The 25,135-nt window shown below is 48.4% G+C and overlaps 2 protein-coding genes across 5 annotated transcripts in view; one reads left to right on the forward strand and one right to left on the reverse strand.

Moving 5' to 3' along the window:
• Positions 1-3,212: 3,212 nt before the first annotated feature.
• Positions 3,213-25,135, forward strand: part of PGPEP1 (pyroglutamyl-peptidase I) — a gene marked incomplete at its 5' end in the record, with an annotated part of 31,370 nt that continues 9,447 nt past the window's right edge. For 2 of the 4 annotated variants that reach the window (XM_079919039.1, XM_079919038.1), the window contains 3 exons: positions 3,213-3,403; positions 5,480-5,532; positions 18,418-18,534. In XM_079919039.1, the coding sequence (XP_079775165.1) occupies positions 3,370-3,403; positions 5,480-5,532; positions 18,418-18,534 (204 nt within the window). Of the gene's footprint in view, positions 3,404-3,906; positions 4,031-5,278; positions 5,533-18,417; positions 18,535-25,135 lie in introns of those variants that run through there. The other 2 variants (XM_079919040.1, XM_079919037.1) reach the window with 2 other exon arrangements.
• LOC307185173 (COMM domain-containing protein 10-like) lies at positions 20,053-20,837 on the reverse strand. The gene is given in 4 exon segments (XM_079919041.1): positions 20,053-20,392; positions 20,394-20,416; positions 20,419-20,584; positions 20,696-20,837. Coding segments are annotated over 4 exon segments (639 nt in total). The 5' UTR covers positions 20,828-20,837; the 3' UTR covers positions 20,053-20,074.

A 25,135-nucleotide genomic window follows, 5' to 3' on the forward strand; every position in this document is an offset into this window, starting at 1 on the left:
TTTCTGCATTTGCAAACACATTTTTCTTACTCTGACATTTGTTTTTCATTCCATCAGTGCTTCCACACTGTTTTTTTTTTAATCATTATGATAAAATACACATAACACTTACCACTTCAACCATTTTAAAGTGTATGATCCAGGGACTTCCCGGTGGCGCAGTGGTTAAGAGTCTGCCTGCCAATGCAGGGGACACGGGTTCGAGCCCTAGTCTGGGAAGATCCCACATGCTGTGGAGCAACTAAGCCTGTGCGCCACAACTACTGAGCCTGCGCTTTACAGCCCGCAAGCCACAACTTCTGAAGCCCGTACTCCTAGAGCCTGTGCTCCACAACAAGAGAAGCCATCACAATGAGAAGCCTGCGCACCGCAATGAAGAGTAGCCCCCCGTTCGCCACAACTAGAGAAAGTCCACATGCAGCAATGAAGACCCAACACAGCCAATAAATTAATAAAAATACAATTAAAAAAATAAAGTATATGATCCAGTGGCATTAAATACATTCACCATGCTGTGCAACCATTGCCTCTTATCTAGTTTCAGAACACTTCCATCACCCCCAAAAGAAACCCTGTCCCCATTAGCAGTCACTTCCCATCTCCCCTCCTGCAGCCCCTGGCAACCACTAGTCTGCTTTCTGTCTCTGAATTTTCCTGTTCTGGACATTTCATATCAATGGAATCATACAGTATGTGGCCTTATGAGTCTGGCTTCTTTCACTCAGCCTGGTGTTTTAAGGTTCATCCACGCAGTAGCATGTGTCAGTGCTTCATTCCTCTTCACTGTTGAGTAATATTCCATTGTATGAATGGACCACGGTTTATTTCTTTAACTGTTGATGAACATTTGTTTTCTTTTCTTCTGGCGATTGTGAATAGTGCTGTCATGAACTTTCACCTATAATATTTGGACACCTATTTAATTATTTTGGCGTTATCCCTAGGAGTGGAATTGCTGGGGCCTATGGTAACCATGTTTAACTTCTTGAGGAACTGCCAAACTTTTCCACAGTAGCTGCACCACTTTACTGCACTTGGCTTTCCAATGTAACCATCTTGGTTTTTTAAATAAAGAGCTCTCCATCCCTCACCCTCCCTTCACCTCACCCCTCACAGGCACTGAGCTGCTTGTTACACTGTTGCAAAGCCAGACTGTGTCTCTCTCTGTGAACACATAACTTAGCCCCATCTAGCCAGCTTTCTTTGGCCCTTCTTGTGCTTCCTTAAGGACTTTGGTCCTGCTTTTCCTTCCCTAAGGACTCACCCACTTATTTCTGATCCAAATCCCAGCCCCTTCCATGTGTGACTTGGGACGAGCGGCTTAGCTGCTCTGGGTCCCTTTTCCTTACTTGCAAAATGGGAGAAGAATAGTTCCTCTCTCCGAAAATTTGTGATATTAAAAAAGAGAACATCAGTGATGTGCTTAAACAGGGCCTGCATCCAGTGAATACTAACTTTTACCCCCGTCACTCTCGGCAGTAGCATGTGACTCCGTTTTTCTGATCACGGCTAACTCAGTGTCATCAATTTCCTTTTTTTTTTTTCCCATTGCGATGGGGGGGAAAATGAAACCCTCTGTGGTTTCCCTCTCTTCACATCCCCAGCTTCCAGCAATACATGCACTTTGTACCAGACACTTATTACATGTTTGAGTTATAAAACCAGATTCTTGGTGAGATTTTTCTTCTGTTCTTTTCTTCTACTTGGCTGAGGTCTCGCTCCCACAGCTGGCCCAGGCTGGATTTCAGATTTTCTGAATTCTACCTGAAACTGCCAGAGACCAAAATAGCCACTGAGTGTGTGACCTCTGGTCTGAGCTTGCAAACAAGGCTGCCGGGCAGTTCAGAGAACATTGCTTTGGATATTCTGAGGCCTGGGCCAGAGGCAGACGGTCCTTGGTCAGCACCCTAACTAATCTGGGCCAAGGCTGCTTGGAATGAGATGTCAGTGACCCATGTCCAAGGTCCAGTCCTGTTTCTAAGGATGTGGCCAGAAACTCAGCCGTATTTTTTGGCTATATTTGGAAGAATGCTGGCCTCTGCTGAATGTGGGTTGGGGACCTACTGTGTGCCAGGCACAAGGCTCTAATGGAGACATAACCCTTTTCTGGAAGTCAGGGCCGGAAAAGGGAAATAAACCAGAAAAGCAGTGTCGGGCTTCCCTGGTGGCCCAGTGGTTAAGAATCTGCCTGCCAATGCAGGGGACACGGGTTCGAGCCCTGGTCCAGGAAGATCCCACATGCCGGGGAGCAACTAAGCCCGCGAGCCACAACTACTGAGCCCGCGTGCCTAGAGCCTGTGCTCCGCAACAAGAGAAGCCCCTGCAATGAGAAGCCCGCGCACCACAATGAAGAGTAGCCCCCACTCACCGCAACTAGAGAAAAGCCCACGACGCGCAGCCAAAAATAAATAAATAAATAAAATTAAAAAAAAGAAAAGAAAAGCAGTGCCTATAAAGGAATGATTTCTGAATGTGATTAATGCTCTGAAGAGGATGAAACAAGGAAATGAGACGGACCTACTGGGGTGGTGGTGAGTTGGGGTGGGGGATTTCAGCCAGGGTGAGGAGGACCCCTAGGAGGAGGTGATGTTCCAGCTAAGCCCTGAAGAAGCAACTAGTTTTGCAGGAACCTGTAGGGTATGTTCCAGGCAGAAGAAACAGCAAGTGGTGCAAAGGCCCTAAGGTGGGACTGTGTTGGGTGGGCCCTTGGAGGACTGCTGGGTCTAGAGCAGCTGTGTTTGGGGAGAAGGAGGGAGGGGAGGCCCAGGTATCTGGGGCCACGTCAGCCTCCTTAGCAATACAGGAGCCTGCTTTGGGCACCACCCAGCTGTGGGTGCCCGGTTTTCACCTTATTTCATCCCTCCCTCAAACTCCTGGCTTGAATGCCGCATCTGTGACCCCAGGAGGATTTAGGTGAATGGCCTTCCGAACTATGCCTCAGTTTCCTCATCTGTAAAAGGGGCCGAATAATGGAGCCTTGCTCACAGGGAGGTGGGGGGCACCGATATAACTCACAGCAAGCGATCGGTGAACATTGTGGAATGCATAACAGCCTCGTCCCCAGCGTGTGACTCGAGTTCAAGCGGCCACAGCCTGCAGGACGAACTGTCCCCATCGTACGGGTGGGTAAACTGAGGTTGGGGAGTGGGGGCAACCACGCACTACTGTGGGGGGAGTTAGGGATGGGGCGTGCACTCTGCGTCTTGGTCGCGGGGACGCGCACGCCCAGCAGCCCGGCCGGGGGCGGGGCCAGGGCGGGGCGGGGCCGGGCTTGGGGGCGGGGCGGCGCGGTGGCCGAGCGGCGGCAGCGGCAGCAACGGGCTCGCCGGGCCGGACAGGAGTGGGTCAAAGGCGCAGCCTGAGCCCGCCATGGAACAGCCCAGGAAGGCGGTGGTGGTGACGGGTACGCGAGTAGTGCTCTGATGGCGGCCGCGGCAGCCGCGGCCCGTGGCGGGGGCGGGTCGGGCGGCTCCGGAGGCAGCGGGGCCGGAAGAAGCGCGGTGGCCCGGGTGGGGCAGGTGCTAGAAGTCGTCCCAGGTTTGGCAGATGTCATCGCCCGCGGGAGCCCAGCTCAGTCCGCGCGACAGAGAAAGTGGAGAAGGGGGCGCCCCTGTGGTCCCACTGTCAGGAGTCGGGGCAGGCAAGGACGTGGGTGTCCTGCCAAGTGCCCCACACGGAGCAGGCCCCTCTGGCCTCCTTCCTTCCCCGGTTGGGGACAGGGACCCTCCGGGCGCTTGTTTCTTGTGTCTGCCCGGCCGGCAGGCTGGACTGGACTCCTCCCTGCCCCTCCCGAGGTCGGGTTTGTCACCACCCCCGGTCCCAGGGGACAAAGGTCGATTTGCGGGCAGGAAGTGCCCCGTGATAAGTTAATCTCTTGCCAACCACTGCTCCCCGAGCCCTGCGCTAATGGGGGGTTGCTCCCCCCAGGCAGGGGCAGGTGAAGTTTGGGGAACCTCGGGTGCCCGACCGTTCTTCCGCTTGTCCCAAGGACTGTCTTGGTCAAAATCTTTCCTGCCCGGGCTGTTTGTGGGTGAGTCTGGACCCCTGCCCCACTGTCACTGACTCCCCAAAACTAACTGCTTCTCCTCTAGGAGACTCCACCTCGGAGCCTCGTGTGCGATCAGTTTCTGCCAGGCCTCTGGTCGGCGTGGGGGCGTGCGGTATTTTGACCCTGTCAGGAGGGTCAGAGTGAGAAATCCAGCTAAGGTTCGAACAGGTATATTGTGGTCCAGGGAGGTTTGGGCTGGTCCTGGAATTCCCAGGAATACGGAAGAAGCCACTTATCTGACAAACAGGTGTGTCGAGTTGCCAGAGGGTCACTTTCCCCTGCAGCCCTCCTATATCTGCTTATTTATTACTTTAGTCCTGACTCAGCAGGCAGCCACGGGACTGGGCATTTTTCTTGCATGAGCTCGTTAAATCTTTACTGCCTCCATTTTGCAGAGGGGGAAACTGAGGCTCACAGAGGTCACCTTGTTTGTAAGTGGCTGAGCTGGGACTCATACTTGGTCCATGCAGGAGGAGGAAAGGGGTGGAGAGGTTCTGACCCTACTTGGGGGCCCCCTGCTGATCCAGGGAACAGCATCCCTCCCAGGGCCATGATACCACTTGGGACACTTGGCCCAACTGGAGTGACCCATGGTTCAATGACAGCCTTTCTTAGAGAGGTTTATTTTTTAGAGAGGTTTATTTTTTAGGTGTGTTGGGGGCGATTAGAAGAGGGAGGCCACAGACTTTCCTGGGTCTGTGTTTGAATCCGTGCTCTTCCGTCTTCTTGCTGTGAGACCTTGGGCAGCTGGCTTCACCTCTCTGTACCTCAGTCCCAGCTCCTCTAAAATGGGCCCAGGAAACACCCGTGCCTGAAAGAGAGGCACAGGGAGGCTGAATGCCACAGGGCATGCAGAGCACTTAGCACATCCTCAGGTGAGAATCTGGTTTGTAAATGGGGCCTGGAGTTTGAGTGAGTAGGGAGGAGGGTGGTGGGATGATGTCTGGACAGCCTGACCTGGGAGATATACACATGCATCCCTTAAGGGCCGTTCCTTATCAGGTGATGATTCACAGACCGCCTATGGCCCTGCAGTTCCAGAGTCCAGGGAGGAGGCACAAAGACAGTGATAAAATTATATTATATTTAGGGGTCAAGGATAGGGGAAGAAATCGGGAAGGGAGCAAGGCCAGCCTTTTCTGGGGCAAAAGGAGGGCACTGGCCTCTTGCTGGGCATGAAGGTCAGGTGAAAGTGAGGACGAGAAAGGACTCACAGCTTCTGTTAAGAGCAGACAAGTTTGTGTGATGGAGGGCTCTGAAGGGCCACTGGGTGCACCCCAAACTTGGGACCAGGCCCCCGACATTGTCCCAGGTGGCAGCTGCTCCCGAAGCTCCCTGTTCCATTCTCCTGGATGAAAGCAGCAGCCTGGCCCTGGGCAGGCCAGGAGGGGCCGCTGGGTGGTGACATGCTGCTTTTCTTATTTTTTTCAGGGTTCGGCCCTTTTGGGGAACACACTGTGAATGCCAGCTGGATTGCAGTCCAGGTAACTGGATCCAGAGGGGAGGAATCAGGCTTGGGGCTGGGCTTCCCCTGGAAATACTTGACACCAAAGAAAGGAAGTAACCTACGAAGAGAATGTCTCCTGTGAAGCTTCCTGAGAGATATTTAAGTCTGATATACACTTCCTCTCAGATAGTTACCACTGTAGCTTGCGTTTGTTGAGTGCTTGCTCTGCGCCAAGTGTTTTTTGCTGCCCAGCATGCTGAATTCTCCCAGCAACCCTTAGGTGCAGTTATTCTTGTGCCCACTTTATGGATGAGGAAACTGAGGCACAGAGAGAGTTATCTGAGGTCATCCAGCTCAGAAACCAGAGTGGCATTTCTTCGGAAGTATCCCATGCCACAGCCAGGTTTTGGGGGACCAGGCAGGGATATTGGGGGATGTATTAACCTTGTAGAGGGGGTGCAGTGACCCTCAGTGTTGCTTCCTGGCAGCTGGAGGAAGCAAAGGCTGCATATTGCGGGGGAGGAGGTCTCTCCCGCTGTCCTGAGCCTTCCAGTTTCTTTGTCAGCTGGGGCATTTGGAGGGACAGACTGGGGAACAATGGGCAGAGAGAAAGAGAGAAAAGTTTCCTCCTTATATAAATCAGATCTGCACGGACCAGAGCCAAGCTCGTGTTAATCCTAGCCCATTAGCTTCTTGATTTAAAGCATCCCCTGCTTTCCACTCCAGAGCCCTGAATTCGGAGAAAAATCCAAGCTGAAACCTCAGTGTGTCTATTCCCAGTTGGGGTGCCCCACCTTTTTTGTTACCCTTCTTCCAGACCTCAAAATCTTGGCCACATTCCTCTCCCTTTTTAAAAATTTTCACCCCACTTTGCTAGCGGAACAGAGGGACAGGATCCCCGGGATTCCGCAGATGGGAGCATGTCTGAGGCCCTGCTCGTCGCACCCGCTCCCTGGAGCCCCAGACAAAAAGGAAACAGCGTGTTTCTGAAGACATGTGTGTCTGGCTTTGTGCGAGTTTCAGACAGGAGTCTTCACGGGGCTGAGTGGACACAAAGCCGTGTGTCTGAATTCCTGGGCCCCAGACACTATGATCTGCATCTAAATAGGAGAAAAATCAATTAAACAATCTTTGGAAATCCCTCCGAGCTTTGGGACTCGGATGGTGGAGGATGGCAGCTTTTCATCCTGCTGCCGGTGGGGACATACCCCTTATATTTCAGTCACCCATCTCTCCAGACCTCACCTCTAGAAGACTTTCAGTTTTCTTCCTCAACTTTATGAGACAAGAAGAGAGAATTCTCCACCATTCCCCAGCTAAAAAATGCCAACCTTCCCAGATCCAATTGTTTCCCTTAAAAAAGCAACAACAGCAAAAACTGGAGTTGCCCGTACATACCCTGAGTGCGCACAGCAGTGTTAGCCCATGAAATTTGACACGTGTACCTCCGCAGCACCTGAGTTCAGATCAAGACCTAGAACATTCTCAGCCCCTTCTCTGTTCGTCCCCATTGCAGAAGCCCCTTGTGTCCTTTCCCAGCTACTCCCACTCCACCCGCCAACCCCACTCCCAGGTGTAAACCTCTCTGCTGACTTTATGGCCTCCATAGGTGCGTTTTACCTGTTCTAGAACTTGGTGTCATTGGAATTGCACTTGGGTCCTATGCCTTCTGCACAGCAGAGCATCTGCCGGATCCACCCATGGGGTGGCTAGGAGCTGCTGGTGGTGCTTTTCAGTTACTCTGGATAAAACAGATTTGCCCATGGAAAGGGTGTAGTCATTGGATGGGTCAAATCCGTCCCTCAAGAAAATATGCCTCAGAGTGTTCTGGGTGTGATCCAGACATGAGTTGTGGGCAACCATTGATGTCTGTCACCTCAAGCTGAAGATGGGTGTTTGGTGAGGCGGAGTGAGCAGCCGTTACTTCCTGTCCCAACTGATTTTTCTGAAGCTCGAGTTGCCACCTGTGGAAGGAACTCCTTCTCCTCTGCCAGGGACCAACTCACTTCTCTCTGTCTGTCTCTCCCCTTCTCTCTGTTTCTCTGTCACTCTCAGTCTCTCTCTGGGTGCCTCTATCTCTCTCTGGGTCTCTGTCTCTTCCTGACTCTCTCCCTCCCCCACCTCCTTCTCTCTCTCTCTCTCTCTCTCTATTTATGTCTCTCTCCTCTCTCTCTTATCTGACCTTCCTTCTTCATGCCCTGGGTGAACTGGCGCCCCAGCAGAGAGTGAACTGTTTCCCACCAGCCACATTCTGGAGGTGGGAGTTCTGGGGACAGAGGGGCACCCCTCCTTTCCTCTTTCCCAGGAAAAAATGCCGCTGCCCCTGGCACCCCACACAGGAGGGACTGCATTTTTCAAGTGTCCCGTCTCCCCGCAGGTCTTGGGTGGCGGGAGTGGGATGCTGGCTGCGGGTCTTTCTCGCCCTAGGAGGCTCAGGTGGGTGTTGAGGGCTTGGACTCTGTTGGCTTGGGGCCAACTGTAGCCTTCTCTGCCCAAGTGGGGCAAGGAGGAGTCGGGTCACAGGACAATTACTGCCACAGTGAGTCTAGACAGACCTGCTAAGGATATTAACCAGGGAACAAAGCGGGTCTTTGTTATGGGGTCAAGGGAATCGGTCAGACGCAGCCGCGCGGCAGGGTCTTGTCAGGTAGGTGGGGTGTAGACAATGTGTTGTCTGGGGCGCACAAGCCCCGTTACTTTCACAGTCTGTGCTTGGTGGCTGTGCTGGCTGCAGATTGTCGTGGGACTTGGGGTGCGCCGCTACCCTCCCCCCAGGAGGACTGTCCAGTCCTTTTGGAGCAGAAAGTGGTCAGAGGCCAAGAATTTCGCTTGATTACGGGCCACCTGCTTCTCTTAACTTCAGATGAATGGTACAGCTGCTCCTCCCCCACCATTGCCCTTATTAAAATTGGGGAATCATTTGTATAAAAACATGTACAGATCTTCAGTGCCCCCATCACTTTGGTGAAAAGTGTTTATGCCCATGTCACCAATACTTCGATCAAGGTGGTTGATTCCCATCAACCCAGAACATTCTTTCCTGCTACCCCACCCCCCGCCCCCCATCGCTCCTCAGCTGCTTCCTGAGCTCCGTCACCGCAGATGAGTTTTGCCTGGTCTCAAGCTGCAAAGAAATGAATGGGATGGTGTGTTCCTCTGGCACCGGCTGCTTTTCCTCACCCTGTATTGGTGTGTGTGTGTGTGTGTGTGTGTGTGTGTGTGTGTGGCGGGGGGACAACTGTCTCCTTTCCCGACCCACCCCTCCTCCCATTGGCACTGACACCGGGGGCTTCAGGGTTTGCTCCCCAAGAGTAAAGCAACAAGGATGCCCCTCTCAGGGTCTCTAGCGAGCATGTGGACGCCTCTCTGTGGGGATGCTGGCCATGGGGTGTGTGTATTTCTTTGATGGTGGGTTTCTTAGTTTATTTTTTCCCCCAGATGGGGAGGGGTAGGTGGGAACCCAGAGGACATGAGGAGGAAAGGTTAGGACAAGAAGGTGACTCACTCCATGGCTCCCTGGTGGCACCAGGTCATTTCCTACCGTCAAAAGTCGATGTGGGCAATTCTTCCCACTAATGCTTGGTAAACATCACCCAGTGGGAGAGACCCTTGAGTTACTCTGGGCGGGCAGTGGTGCTCAGCATGTAGCGCGTGTTCTGCTGGGTGAAGGGAGAGGGGCAGAGAGACAGGATCCATAAGGCGGGGCTGCTGCCCTGAGCTGGGGGTCCGACCTTGGCGTATCAGATGTCATGGTGGCCACCGGGAGGGTTACTGCGCCGTATAGAGGGTTCCTTGGCTTGGTCACTAACCGAGTTAGTAGCATCCTCAGTACCCCACCCCCCCTGCCCATAGAGATTCTTCCACCAAATTGACTTGCCTGGGCATATGGGTGGCCTGTCCCGTGGACAGCTTTGGGGATAACTCCCTGAGTGAAACTCTGAACAAATAAAGATGATCCTTTTAAGTCCTCACTTAACCTGGGGGATGGATTCTTTTCACTACTGGACTTTCAACATGTTGCCAGAAAGCACTGCCAGGACCATGCGGAAAAGAAACGGGAGGGGGCAGGGAACTTTCAAGCTGTGGGGGACAGGAGGGTAAGAAAAAGTTGGGTCGTGGTTGACAGGATGTAAAGATAGATGAGATTATTTACCTTATGCTGAGATGTCTTTGCTGGGGATCTCTCCTCCCAGCCACGGCAGGAGAGGAAGACAAAGAAGTCCTTTCACACCCAGGTTCCCCAAGTGTTAACATTATATTACATTTGCTCTTTCTCTATAGATAAATAGGTAGGTAGATAAATATAGTTTAAACATTTTTTGACTTCCAAGTCATTTTTTAAACTATGGTAAAATATATATAACATAAGCTTTACCACCTTAACCATTATTATAAAGTGTACAGTTGAGCGGCATTGAGCACCTTCACATTGTTGTGCAGCCATCACCATCATTGGTTTCCAGAACTTTTTCATCTTCCTAAACTGAAACCCTGTCCCCATTAAACACTAACTGCTCATTCCTCACTCTCCCGGCTCCTGGCAGCTACCACATTCTCCTTTCTGTCTCTATGGATCTGACTACGCTAGGGACCTCATATAAATGCAAGCATACAGTTTTGTGCTTCTGCGCCTGGCTTACTTCATTTAGCATAATGTTTTCAAGGTTCATTCGTGTTGTAGCATGTGTCAGAATTTCCTTCCTCTTGAAGGTTGATATATATCCCATTGCCTGGTCGCAAGCTGTATATAGCACATTTTGCTTATCCATTAATAGGTCAGTAGACACTCGGGTTGCGTCTACATCTTAGCTCTTACGAATAATGCAGCCGTGAACATGGGCCTACAAATATCTCTTCAAGGTCCTGCTTTCAGTCCTTGTGGGTATAGACCCTGAAGTGGAATGACTGCATCCTATGGTAATTCTGTGTTTAATATTTTGAGGAACTGTCGTGCTCTGTGTCATTTAAGGGTCAGTTGCAGACATGATACTCCTCTATCCCTAAATAAGTCACCGTGTGTTTCCTAAAACACAGCCTCAGCACAGTGATCAAAATCAGGCTTATTGGACATTGATACAATTCTATAATCTACAGACCTTATTCAGATTTGCCAACCACCCTGTTAATGTCCTTCACAGCAGAAGAAAGTTCCAGATTATATGTAGGGTTCAGTTGTCCCATTTCTTTAATCCCCTGTGGTCTGGAAAATTCCTCAGTCTTCCTTTGCGTCTCACGGCATGACATGTTTGTCAAGAACTGCTCAATCCTTCGGAGAGTGTCCGTCAGGGTGGCTCCTCGAGCGTTTCCTCATGACTAGATGGAGGCTGTGTGTGTATTGGGGGCAGGAATCCCACAGAAGTAACGTTGTGTCCTTCTCCGTGCATCATATCAGGAGGCACTGGTTATATTGCTGCGTCTCATTCTTGGTATCATTGACCTTGATCACTTGCTAAAGGTGAGGTCTGATGGATTTCTTCTTTGCAAAGTTACTCTCTTGCCCTTTGTGATGAGAAAGCATCCATAGAGAGATACTTTGAGACCCTGTAAAGAGATGCTTCGAGACCATATTAGCATCCCCTGGTGAGTCTCACCTGAATCAGTTATTATTTTAGTATGATGCTTGCCAAATGATGGTTTTCTAGTTCCATCTTACCTTTGACACTTTTTAAGACCTTCTGTGAGTTTATTTGTATCTGCGTGGACTCATGGGTACTGTCTTCAACAGATGATAATCTCTTAATTTTTTTTTAATTTTTATTTTATATTGGAGTATAGTTGGTTTACAGTGTTGTGTTAGTTTCAGGTCTACAGCAAAGTGATTCAGTTATACATATACATATATCTATTATTTTTCAGATTCTTTTCCTGTATAGGTTATTACATCCTTCTCTCTTAATTTTGATGTTCAAATTGTCCCGGATTTGGCCCGTGGCAGCCCCTTCAGGCTGGCTCCTGTATCATTCTTGAGCACTTCTTCCCTTTTTGGTTTCAGGCTCACTTTTTGGAAATGCATTTTTTTTAACTTTATTTTTTTATTCAAACAGAAAGTCACACAAATTATAATCATCCTCATCAGTTCACTCAGTCCCATGTAATTAATTGTTTTTCATCTTGGTCTTTTGTTAGCACTTTTATGAATTCATCACTTTTCCATTAGAGTTCTGAAAATGCTTATTCATTCAGTTCAGCAGTATAGTCAGTTACCAGAAACCTGTACTTGTCAGAGCCTTTTCCATGAATTCTTTGAAGATGAAACCCTTTTATAGGAACTTTTTTTTTTTTTTTTTTTTTTTTTGCGGCACGCGGGCCTCTCACCGCTGTGGCCTCTCCCGTTGGCGGAGCACAGGCTCCGGACGCGCAGGCTCAGCGGCCATGGCTCACGGGTGCAGCCGCTCCGCGGCACGTGGGATCCTCTCGGACCGGGGCACGAACCCGCGTCCCCTGCATCGGCAGGCGGACCCCCAACCACTGCACCACCAGGGAAGCCCAAGCCAAGTGTGTTTGACTTTAGCCTCTTTGGGCCAAGTGCTCACTTTTTCTTTTTCACTTTTGAAAACATAATTGAATGTGGCCTTTTATGTCTCCTTTCACTCAGCATAACATTTTCAAGGTCCGTCCCTGCTGTAGCATGAATCAATGCTTCACTGCTTTCCATGGCTGTGTTGGGTCTTTGTTGCTGCGTGCAGGCTTTCTCTAGTTGCAGCAAGCGGGGGCTACTCTTCGTTGCAGTGTGCGGGCTTCTCACTGCAGTGTCTTCTCTTGTTGCGGAGCACAGGCTATAGGCACGTGGGCTTCAGTAGTTGTTGCATGTGGGCTCAGTAGTTGTGGCTCGTGGGCTCAGTAGTTGTGGCTCGCAGGCTCTAGAGCGCAGGCTCAGTAGTTGTGGTGCACAGGCTTAGTTGCTCGGCGGCATGTGGGATCTTCCCAGACCAGGGCTCGAACCCGTGTCCCCTGCATTGGCAGGCGGATTCTTAACCACTGTGCCATCAGGGAAGTCCCCACTTTCCTTAAAAATGAAAAGTTTGTGTATCCCCATTTCCCCTACATGTTCAAGATCCTGATAAAGGGACACAGTTCATCATTTAAGGGAAAAGAGGAGGACCCCAGATTGGGTGCCTTCACATATCTGGGTCCTTCCTCCTGCCCAGGCAGTTGGGAATTTGAAATTCCTGCAAATTATGTGTGTGTGGAGGGCTTGGAAGTGGATATTTACTCTGTAGATTTTATTTTGTTTCACTTCATTTCATTTCTTTTTTTTTTTTTTTTTTTTTTTTTTTTGGCCATGCCACGTGGCTTGAGGGATCTTAGTTTCCTGACCAGGGATTGAACCCGGGCCATCGGCAGTGAAAGCATGAAATCCTAATCACTGAAATCCTAATCACTCGACCACCAGGGAATTCCCTTGTCCTGTTTCTTTTCTTTTCTTTTTTTTTCCTTTCTTTTTAAAAAATATTTATTTATTTTATTTTTGGCTGCATTGGGTCTTCGTTGCTGCGTGCGGTCTTTCTTTAGTTGTGGCGAGCGGGGACTACTCTTTGTTGCGGTGCGCGAGCTTCGCATTGCAGTGGCTTCTCTTGTTGCGGAGCTTGGGCTCTAGGTGCTCGGGCTTTAGTAGTTGTGGCATGCGGGCTTCAGTTGTTGTGACTCACGGGCCTAGTTGCTCCGCTGCATGTGGGATTCCTGGACCAGGGCTTGAACCCGTGCCCCCTGCATTGGCAGGCGGATTCTTAACCACTGCGCCACCAGGGAAGCCCCCGGTCCTGTTTCTATTGATTGATTTTTCTCTTCATTATGGGTGGTAGTTTTTGGCTTCTTTGCATGCCTGGTAAGTTTCAACTGATGCCAGACCTTGTGAATTTTACCTTGTGGCATGCTGTATCCTTTTGTATTTCCTCAAAATATTCTTGATCTTTGTTCTGGGATACAATTAAGCTACTGGAAACAGTTCCTTTCCAGCCTTGCTGTTCAGTTTTGTTAGGCAGAACCAGAGCAGTCTCTGCTCTGGGGCTAATTTTTCTCCACTTCCTTGTGAAGTTTTTCCACTCTGGCTGGTGGGAACAAGTATTTCCAACCTGGTGTGAGCTCGGAGGCTTATTCCCTCTGTTCCTTTCAAGTGGCTCTGTCCCTGGCCTCTGCATGCGTGTAAACCCATCAGTCCTCGGACTCTCAAAAGATCTCTGGATCAACTTCTAGATTGATCTCTCTCTCTCTTCCTCCCTCTCTCTCCCTCTCTCTTCCTCTCTCCCTCTCTACACACACTCTCTACCTACTTCCCTCCTCCCCTTCCCCTCCCCCCTCCTCTCCCTCCCCCTACCTCCTCTTCCCCCCAGGTACCTCCTGTCCACGACTCCACTCTGCAAACTGTAGCCTTCTTACACTTTCTAGAACCTCAGCTTTGACTCCTCAACTCCACGTCTGAAAACTGTTATTTTACACATTTTATCTATTTTTTTTTCACTTATGCCATATTAGGCAGAAATTTTGGATTTTTTTGGGATTTTTTTGGATTTTTTTTAAAGGAAACACATTAATGTTTTAAAATATAATTTAACATTGTTTTATTTTTTCTAGTTTCTTCTATTGTTTTATTTTTTCTCCCTATGACATGGATACTACTGTTCACCCATTTACAGATGAGGGAGCTAAAGCACAGAGAGGTTGAGTGACTTACCCAGGGTCACCCAGCCAGGGAGTGAGGGGAGGGGAGGGAGAACAAACCTGGTCACCTGGCTCTAGAGGCTCCACCCCTGATTCCTACCCTCCACCATCCATGCAATTAAGAGCTGCTTTTTTCCTTTTTAAAAAAATTGAGATGAACTTGCATAGTATAAAACTATTTTAAAGTATACAAATCAGTGGCATTTATTACATTCACAGTGTTGTCCAACCACCACCTCTATTTAATTCCAGAACATTTTTATCATCCAAAAAGGAAATCCTGTCCCCGTTAGCAGTCACTCCCCATCCCCAGTCCCCAAGCCCCTGGCAACCATTGATCTGCTTTCTGTCTCTGTGGATTTGCCTGTCCTGGACATTTCACATAAACAGAGTCATATAATATGTGACCTTTTGTGTCTGGCTCTTTTCATGCAGCATGATGTTTTCAAGGTTCATCCACATTGTAGCATGTGTCAGTGCTTCATTCCTTTTCATGGCTGAGTAATATTCCACTGTATGGATGGACCACATTTTGTTTATATTCTTTCATCCAGTGATGGATACTTCAGCTGTTGCAAATAGTTAGGAGCTACTTTTAAATGTAGGAAAGGATGAAAAGGAAAGCGGTCACAGCCAGCAGTGAGTCCAAACCCCCACTTACAGTTAAGAAAAACAAGGCACCCTCAGGAGGGTCGGGTACTTGCCCAGGCTCACCTGGGTCTGTATTTGTTCTCAGTCCAAGCTTGAACTGCTCACTTGTTCAGCCGACATTCACCAGCACCGAATGTGTGCACATCTTGGGCCGTGGCCAAGACATTGACCTGTGGGACCAAGAGAGCATGTAAAGCAGGCTGGGCATCCAGAATGTCTTCTTGGGAGGCTGAGACATGAAGGCTAAGGAGTCAACTGACTGGAAAGTGATGGGAAGAGCATTCTAAGTGGAGGGAATAGCCAGTGCAAAGGCCCTGAGGCAGGAGTGAGTCTGGTATGTGGGAGGCTGTGTTGGGAGAAGTGAGCAGAAGGGGGACAAAGGGAGAGGAGGGCAGCATCCCGACCCCTCAGGGCATCGTGGGCTATGGTGGGGAGTTAAGATTTTTATTCTGAGCGTGGCAGGAGCCACAGCAGAGCGGAAGCAGGGAAAGCCTGCGTTGTGATTTTAGATGCTGCCTTGGGGGACAGGAGGCTGGGGCAGTGCTGGGGAGGAGGTGGGGCTTGATCTCCAAATCAATTTGCCAAAACAAAACTTGGGTGTATCCAACAAGCGTCAAGCAAACAGTGGTCTATAACCTCCTATTATTTTTAATGTGTGGCCATTCAGAATAATCACTCCGGGCGTGCAGCGTGCACAAACAGGGTGAATATTGATAAAATCACGGGAATGGAAACAGGGAGCACAGATCTAAAACCTCCAGCGCTTCTCAGGGGTTCAATGGTGTAAAAAACAATACGGTCAGGTAGGAATCATGGTTGTGTGCCAGCGAGCACCAGGCCTGCCTCGTCTCTGAATCCATAAACCCTTGAAGAAAGTCCCCTCTGATTCCCACCACCACACTCCAGGGAGTTGAGAAGACAAAGGAGCATGAAGAATAAAAATATTAGTGACTAAGAAAAATGATTGTGGGAGAAATTAAATAGTTTACAAAGTTTTCTCTTTAGCGTCTTTTAAAATAGATCTCACACAAAATATAACCACCCTCCCCCCCAGCCCTCTACCCATCAGTGTCTGCAGCTCGCCGTGCACCACGTTTGGGGAGCAGGTTTGCGCTCTGCCCTCTTCTGTCCGGCGGGGAGGGCTTCCTGATGTCACACGTAACTGGGCTTAGCAAGAGGGCTGGGGTCCCAGATCCTGGTGTTGGCATTTGAGACTCCCCCCCGCACACACACCTGCCTCGCCCCACCTACCCTCCAGATGTCCTTGTCTCCAGGTGACCTCTCTGGGGAGCAATTTGGAATTAGCTATCAGTGAGGAAAGACCTGCTGTTCCAGGCATCGGATACTCTCCAGAGCAACTGCAGTCAGTGGGGCACAGATTTGGCATAGCGTGGGTATAGCAAGGTCAAGGCAACCAGAGAAAGAAATCCTGCAGCCGCTGCAGGAGATGCAAGAACTCACCTCTAGGGACTTCCCTGGTGGTCCAGTGGTTAGGACTCCACACTTTCACTGCCGTGGGCCTGGGTTCAGTTCCTGGTCGGGGAACTAAGATCCCACAAGCCGCGCAGCGTGACCAAAAAAAAAAGAAAAAAAAAAAAGAGCTCACCTCTAGTGAATTCGGCACGGCCAGATGCAAAAACTGCTTCGCCTGGGACCTGCCCATAGAACTCTGTAACATCCGCCAGTGGTAGCATGTCCAAATTACTGCATGAGATCTGAGAATAATATGAAACAGCCTGACCGATAATCATTATTTGGGGTATTAATTTTACCATGAAGAATGCTCAGTTTTTGATATTGAGCTGAAACCTTCATCCCTGAACGTCTCTGCTCACCCCTGGACGCCAGAGCTGCCAGGATCATCATTCCTCCGGGAAAGTTGGTTCTGGGTCTGCTGTGCTCTGGGTTGTGGGCCATCTGGGGGAAGGAGGCCCAGTCATGGGCTCTGCCACATTGAGAATCTGAGGAAAGCATCCGTGTTTCCCCAGAAAAGTACGCATGTGGTGATCCATCATAGCCCTTTTTTCCCAGATATATATTTATATATACATATATATGTATGTACTTATGTATACATATTCTTTTTCAGATTTTTTCCATTATAGTTTATTACAAGATAGTGAATATAGTTCCCTGTGCTGTACAGTAGGTCCTTGTTGGTTATCTATTTTGTATATAGTAGTGTGGATCTGTTAATCCCAAACTTCTAATTTATCCCTCCCTGCCCTTTCCCCTTTGATAACCGTCAGTTTGTTTTCTGGGTCTGTGAGTCTGTCTCTGTTTTGTAAATAAGTACATTTGTATCATTTTTTTTTAGATTCCACATATAAGTGAGATCATATGGTATTTGTCTTTCTCTGCTTGACTGACTTCACTTGGTATGATAATCTCTAGGACTATCCATGTTGCTGCAAATGGCATTATTTCACTCTTTTTTTAAAAAAATTATTTATTTTTGGCTGTGTTGGGTCATTGTTGCTGCGTGCAGGCTTTCTCTAGTTGCAGCGAGCGAGGGCTACTCTTCATTGCAGTGTGCGGGCTTCTCATTGCAGTGTCTTCTCTTGTTGCGGAGTACAGGCTATAGGCACGTGGGCTTCAGTAGTTGTGGCACGTGAGCTCAGTAGTTGTGGCTTGTGGGCTCAGTAGTTGTGGCTCATGGGCTCAGTAGTTGTGGCTTGCAGGCTCTAGAGCGCAGGCTCAGTAGTTGTGGTGCACAGGCTTAGTTGCTCCGCGGCATGTGGGATCTTCCCGGACCAGGGCTCGAACCCATGTCCCCTGCATTGGCAGGCAGATTCTTAACCACTGTGCCACCAGGGAAGTCCCTATTTCACTCTCTTTTGTGGCTGAGTAATATTCCATTTATATATATATCACATCTTCTTTATCCATTCATCTGTTGATGGACATATTTAGGTTGCTTCCATGTCTTGGCTATTGTAAATAGTGCTGCTATGAAATTTGGGGTCATCATAGCCCATTTTTGTTTATAATTCATGATGTTCTTAAACCCCTTCATTCCTGAGATGGTTAGAGGCTCCCTAAGGAGTTGGGTCCATCTGTAAATATATGTTGAGACCCTGCTATCTACCATGCACCAAGTCTATAAATAATTCTTAACAGGTGTAACAAAGGGAGAGCGTAATAACAAACAACAAAAATAATAGTAGTAATGGTAGTCAACATTATTCGAGTCCCTACAGTATGCCAAACATTGCTTAGAACTCTTTAGCGTGAATTAGTTCCTTCATTTGTTATAACTACCTTGTGAAGTAAGTACTTTATTATCCCCATTTTACAGATGAGGAAACTGAGGCACAGAGAGGTTGAGTGACTTGCCCAAGTCACTGCCCTTCCCCCCACAGGCAGGGTTCAAATCCAGGAGACTAGCCTCAGAGGCCATGGTATCATGCTGCTGCCCACGGAGATGCTGAGAGAGGGGGTGGGGAAGGGGCTGAGGGAGGATCTTTGGGATAGGCCAGCGCATGTGCCTTCCCGCTCTGCAGTGAGTCAGGAACCCCGCCTGTCTTCTGAGGATAGGTCACTCTGTCCCCAGGGATCTAGTTATCCCTGCAGCCCTGACCTAATGCCACATTTCCTCTGCTCTTGCTCCCAGGAGCTGGAGAAGCTGGGGCTCGGTGACAGCGTGGACCTGCATGTGTATGAGATTCCAGTGGAGTACAAGACAGTCCAGAGGCTCATCCCCGCTCTGTGGGAGAAGCACAGTCCACAGGTAAATGGGGCAAAGATGAGTGGGGGAAAGGTAGGTGCTTCCCCATCAGGACCTGCAGGTGGGTGCCCCACACATGGATGGCTCGTGTGACTTTGTTCCTGCTCTGATCACACGGCTGACGCCACAGCCTTATTTCCTAAAGTGCCGCACTTTCCTGGGTTACCCTTAGAGGTGAGGGAGGAAAGCCAACATCTGGAACTTCACAGAGCCTGGTTCTGTCCCACTTGAGTTCTGTATCAGTCATGACCTGTTTGGTGATAAGTGACAGTCAAATCACACCTCAGTCCAGCTTGAGCCCAAATGTTGGTATGCTTTAGGCATAGCTTCAGGTGCGTCAGGTGGTATAGATTCAGGTGCTCACCCAGTGTCGTCAGCCTCCTCTCTTGACCACGTAGCTTTGCTTTGCTTTCCACTTTGCTTTTGCTGTGGCAAAGATAGGTGGTTGCTGGCTGATATCCTCCCAACTCAGCCGCTCAGCAGAAAGAGAACACCTCTCCTCCAAATAATTCCCCAAAGTCTATGGCTGATTCTCATTGGCTGGCTCGGGTCACAGGCCAGTCCCTGAGCCAATCACTATGGTTGGGGAAGAAGGAATGCTCTGATTTGTGAAGCCTGAGTCCCACATGCCCACTCCGGTGGCCAGAGGGTGGTGTCACCTCTCTCCAAACCTCCTAGAATGAGAAGAAGTGGAGGGTGGTCCACAAAGGGAAAATAGCTGTGGGAGAGAGCTGTGGTTTTAACCCGATATGATGGAATGGAGGCCAGACAGGCAGGAACCACACCCTCCCACAGAGGTAGTTTTGGCCCAGCCAAGACCTTGGGCAGGAGCCATCTGGGAACTTACCTGGGCTGGTATCTCTGACAAGTGCAGTCCCAGTCCCCTTTGTGGGGGCCTCACTCAGCTTCCGACCCTAGCCTGCTGTTTCAGATCCTCCAGGGCTGGCTGGAGGTATCTTCCTTTCTAAGAAGCCCTCTCATTGCACCTCAAGCAGAATTTGTCCCGTAAGGGGTGGGTGGGTGGGATAAAGTGGGAGGTTGGGATTAACATACACACACTACTATATATAAAATAGATAACTAATAAGGACCTACTGTATAGCATAGGGAACTCTACTCAATACTCTGTAATGGCCTATATGGGAAAGTAATCTAAAAATCAGTGGATATATGTATAACTGATTCACTTTGCTGTACACCTGAAACACAACATTGTAAATCAACTATACTCCAATAAAAAAAATTTTTTTGAATGTGGCTACTTTCTTATTTTTATTATTGTAATTAATGAAGTTCTGTGTTCTAAGGTACACATTACACTTTGTATCCATGGACCCTTCTTGATACATAAAAGTATCATCAAGTATGTAAAAAACAAAAAGGTCAGGCAATAAAGCAAAAATAGGACAGTAAAAACAATCCGATATTCACTTTTGTTTCCTTTAAAACAGAAGTGTTCTTAACAATTGCTTGCTGTTGGCTCACAGAACTAGAGAATGTGTATTAGAACATCTGTACTCAGAACAATGATCTTCCTTGGCCGTTACTGTGATAAGAAGCAATAAGCCACATAATTTACAAGAAGAAAGCTAATGAATCCTTCAGAAAACACAACTGGCCGTTTATCTTCAGTGCAAAATAATAAGGTGGCAGGAGTATATAGAGAAACAAGTCTTGGAGAACATCCTGTAAGGGAAGCCAGCTGTGCTTGTATGGTCACAAGCTTGTTATAGAAATCAAACAATTCCTCGTGACTGAATTCCACAAGAACTTCCTTCAGGCTCTTCGACTCTTCATTGCTCACTCCTAGCTGTAACACAGCTTGAAGAGATTTTAGTTTTGCTTGGGCAGAGTGGGCCATCTATCTGAAGGTTAAGCTGCCATCGACCGTCTCCAGCTTGTGGGGTGCGAGAATCCTCTGCCTGAATTTTTCAATTGCTTCGTGACCCATAGACGACCAAGCATTGACAAATGCTTCTGCTTTGTCTTGTCTAAGATGAATGTTCTCTAACTGCTGCTGCAAAGCAGCTGGCTTCACGTTGTGATATACGGCCTGTTCTAAAATGAATGATATTGTTGCAAGAACTAGGTGAAGATCTTGTCTCTCTAGAGAAAATGCAGCTTGGAGTCTTTCTTCCTCTTCTTCACTGAAACTATTCTCAGCCTTCAGGTGAAGTTTTTGAAGAATTGGGGTGAGCAATCGTGGAAGTTTTCCTGTATCTATTTCATTTATCAGCGACACTGCTTTTTTCATGCTGGGGCTCTCCTGCAGAGTCAGTGCCGTGGATGCCGCCATCCTTGAAGCTCCCTCAAAACTCTTTTTTAAAAATTAGAATTTGGGGGCTTCCCTGATGGCGCAGTGGTTGAGAATCTGCCTGCCAATGCAGGCGACGCGGGTTCGTGCCCCGGTCCGGGAAGATCCCACATGCCGCGGAGCAACTGGACCTGTGAGCCACAACTACTGAGCCTGCGCGTCTGGAGCCTGTGCTCCGCAACGGGAGAGGCCGCGACAGTGAGAAGCCCGCGCACCGCGATGAAGAGTGGCCCCCGCTCGCCGCAACTAGAGAAAGCCCTCGCACAGAAACGAAGACCCAACACAGCCAAAAATAAATAAATAAATTTATTTTTTAAAAAAATTAGAATTTGTCCCTTTTTACAGAGGGGGACCTGGAGGCTCAGTGAGATGTGACTGAAGGTTCTGTGAATGAGCTTTTTCCTCTACTGTCTCTATAGTCCTGCCTTATTCTAGCTAAAAAGAAAACCTAAGGCATGAAGATGTCTTAAAAATGTCTCACTATATAGAAAGGAATAAAGAAGAAGCATTTTGGGTCCAGGCTGCTACTGATGAGCTGTGAGGTCTCAGGGAAGCTCCTTGGGCTCCCCGTGCCTCAGTTTCCTCCTGTGACAGGTGGAAATAATAATAGTCAGGAATCAACCAAGCACAGATCAAAAATATTTGAAAAAAAATTCCAGAGAATTCCCTGGTGGTCCAGTGGTTAGAACCCCATGCTTCCACTGCTGGGGGCCCGGGTTTAATCCCTGGTTGGGGAACTAACATCCAGTAAGCCGTGCAGTGCAGAATAAATAAATAAATACATAAATTCAGAAAGTTCCAGAAAGCAAAACTTGAATTTGCCTTGAGCTGACAGCTATTTATTTATATAACATTTGCATTCTATTAGGTATCGTAAGCAATCCAGAGATGATCTGAGGTACACAGGAAGATGTGCAGTAGGTTATATGAAAATACTACGCCATTTTAGATGAGAGACTTGAGCATCCCCAGCTGTTGTTATCTGAAGAGGGGGGGAACCTGGAACCAATCTCCTGTGGATACCGAAGCGAGGGGTGACTGAAGTACTAAAATTCTACCACCCAATTCCAGCGCGTGGGTGGGGTTATCCCCACACCAAGCAATTCTTGGAGAGCGGCTGTGGGTCCTACAATTCAACTCAATTCTGACACTACCTACCCAGAGATAGAATCGCATTCCACAGGGTAAGGGCTCCATCCTACAGCACTGCCCTCCACTTCAGATGCCAATCTTTTTTTTTTTTTTTTGAAGTATAGTTGATTTACAATGTTGTGTTAATTTCTGCTGTACAGCAAAGTGATTCAGTTATACATATATATACATTCTTTTTTTAATATTCTTTTCCATTATGGTTATCACAGGATATGGAATATAGTTCCCTGTGCTCTACAGTAGGACCTTATTGTTTATCCATTCTATATAAAATAGTTTGCATATGCCAATCTTAAGTCTAGGTTGTTACCTGTGCTTCTGTCCAACTGGCTATAAATCAGGGGTTCCCATGACCCCTTCCTTGGGTTCCATTAATTTGCTAGAGCAGCTCACAGAACTCAGGAACCCCATTTACTCACTGGATTACCGGTTTACTATAAAAGCATATAACTCAGGAACAGCCAGCCAGATGAAAGAGATGCATAGGACAATGTATGCTTTGTCCTACGCCCTCCCAAGCATATGCTGCTTCGCCCTCCCAAGCGCCCTACTCTCCCCAGCTGAACTCCATCTCCAGGCCCTCTCCCTTCCTCTGAGGTAGGGGGGTGGGGCTGAAAGTTCCAACCCTCTAATCATGTGGTTGGTTCCCCTGGCAACCAGCCCCCATTCTAAGGTGCTTTCCAAAAGTTACCTCATTGACAAAACAGGGGAATTCCCTGGAAGTCCAGTGGTTAGGACTCCACGCTTCCATTGCAGAGGGCACGGGTTTGATTCCTGGTCAGGGAACTAAGATCCCACATGCCATGCAGCAGAAAAAAAAAAAAAAAAAATTAACCAAACAGGACATCTTTATTGCTCTCATCACTTAGGGAACTCTTAACGGTTTTAGGAGCTCTGTGCCAGGAAGAGTGAACTAAGAACAAATATATATTTCTCTTTTTATTTTTAATATTTATTTATTTATTTTGGCTGCACTGGGTCTTAGTTGCGGCATGCGGGCTTTTAGCTATGGCATGAGAACTTTCAGTTGCAGCATGCATGTGGGATCTAGTTCCCCAACCAGGGATCGAACCCCAGGCCCCTGCATTGGGAGCATGGGGTCTCACCCCCTGTACCACCAGGGACGTTCCAACACATGTATGTCTCTTACTACAGATCTCGCTATCACAAGCACTAACATCATGAGTTTGTGGTGGGGATGAGAGAGATGAGGCCAGTAGGGCAGTAAACAATTCTCAGCCCACCCCAGGGTTTCTCAGTTACACTGGAGCCAGAGCCTGCTCTGTGATGGGCTGTGCTGTGCACTGTAGGGTGCTGAGCAGAATCCCTGGCCACCACCCATGAGATGCCAGGAGCACCGTGTCTCCAGTCTGATACCCCATAACGTTTCCAGATGTTGCCAAACATCCTCTGGAGGCAGGCTCACCCCTGGTTGAGAACTCCTGGTCTGTAGTAAGCTCTTTTTTAAAAAAAATATTTATTTATTTAGGCTGCGCCAGGTCTTAGTTTGGCACAGGGCATCTTCGTTGCGGCATGTGGACTCTTAGTTGTGGCATGCGGACTTCTTAGTTGTGGCACACAGACTTCTTAGTTGCGGCATGCATGCAGGATATAGTTCCCCAACCAGGGATAGAACCCCAAGCCCCTTGCATTGGGAGCGTGGAGTCTTACCCACTGGATCACCAGGAAAGTCCCTATAGTAAGCTCTTAATAGTGGTTAACTGGTACCATGGCTATTGTCATCACTCACATCTTCTTCACACACATGCATCTTCATATACATTTGTGCTCACCCGCAAGTACTGTTTAAGCATCGTACTGCATGGATTAGCATCCTGTGGCTGACGTAACAATTGACTGCCAACTAGGTGTCTTAAAACTACAGAAATTTATAAGCACACAGTTCTGGAGGCCAGAAGTCCAAAATCAAGGCATGAGCAGGGCTGTGGCTCCCTCCAAAGGCTCTAGGGGAGGATCCTTCCTTGTCTCTTCCAGCTTCTGGTGGCCCCAGGCATTCCTTGGCTTGTGGCCTCATCACTCTATCCTCTGCCACTGTCTCCGCATGACCTTCTCCTTTCCTCTCTCTCTGTCCCTGCTCTGCGTGTCTCTTTTAAGGGCATTTGTCAATGGATTTCGAGCCCATCCAGGTAATCCAGGAGGACCTCATCTCAAGATCCTTTACTTAATTACATCTGCAAAGACCCTTTCCCAAATAAGGTCCCAGTCACAGTTTCCAGGTATTAGGACAGGGACATACCTTTCCTTTTCTTTTTTTTGGTGGTGGTGGTGGAGTCACCATTCAACCCTCTATACTACAGCTACTTTTTTTTTTTTTTTACTTTTTAGCCGCACCGCGCGGCATGTGAGATCTCCGTGCTCTGCAGTCGAGTCTTAACACGCAGGGTCTTAACCGCTGGACCACCAGGGAAGTCCCTACATTCTTTTTTCATGCCCAGTCTCTGAAACTGTTGTGTGTGCTGCACTGGCGTCTCAATCTGTATCAGCCGTGTGCTGGCAATCTGTATATCTTCTTTGGGGAAATGTCTATTTAGGTCTTCCACCCATTTTTGGATTGGGTTGTTTGTTTTTTTGATATTGAGCTGCTTGTATATTTTGGAGATTAATCCTTTGTCAGTTGCTTCATTTGCAAATATTTTCTCCTATTCTGAGGGTTATATTTTCGTCTTGGTTATGGTTTCCTTTGCTGTGCAAAAGCTTTTAATTTTCATTAGGTCCCATTTGTTTATTTTTGTTTTTATTTCCATTCCTCTAGGAGGTGGGTCAAGAAGGATCTTGCTGTGATTTATGTCATAGAGTGGTCTGCCTATGTTTTCCTCTAAGGGTTTTATAGTGTGTGGCCTTACATTTAGGTCTTTAATCCATTTTGTGTGTTTTTTTTAAATTAATTATTTATATTTATTTTTGGCTGTGTTGGGTCTTCATTTCTGTGCAAGGGCTTTCTCTAGTTGCGGCAAGCCGGGGCCACTCTTCATCGCGGTGCGCGGGCCTCTCACTATCGCGGCCTCTCTTGTTGCGGAGCACAGGCTCCAGATGCGCAGGCTCAGTAGTTGTGGCTCACGGGTCTAGTTGCTCCGCGGCATGTGGGATCTTCCCAGACCAGGGCTCGAACCCGTGCCC

The sequence above is a fragment of the Stenella coeruleoalba genome (genome assembly GCF_951394435.1).
Source record: "Stenella coeruleoalba genome assembly, chromosome: 3".
NCBI classification, from domain to species: Eukaryota; Metazoa; Chordata; class Mammalia; order Artiodactyla; family Delphinidae; genus Stenella; species Stenella coeruleoalba.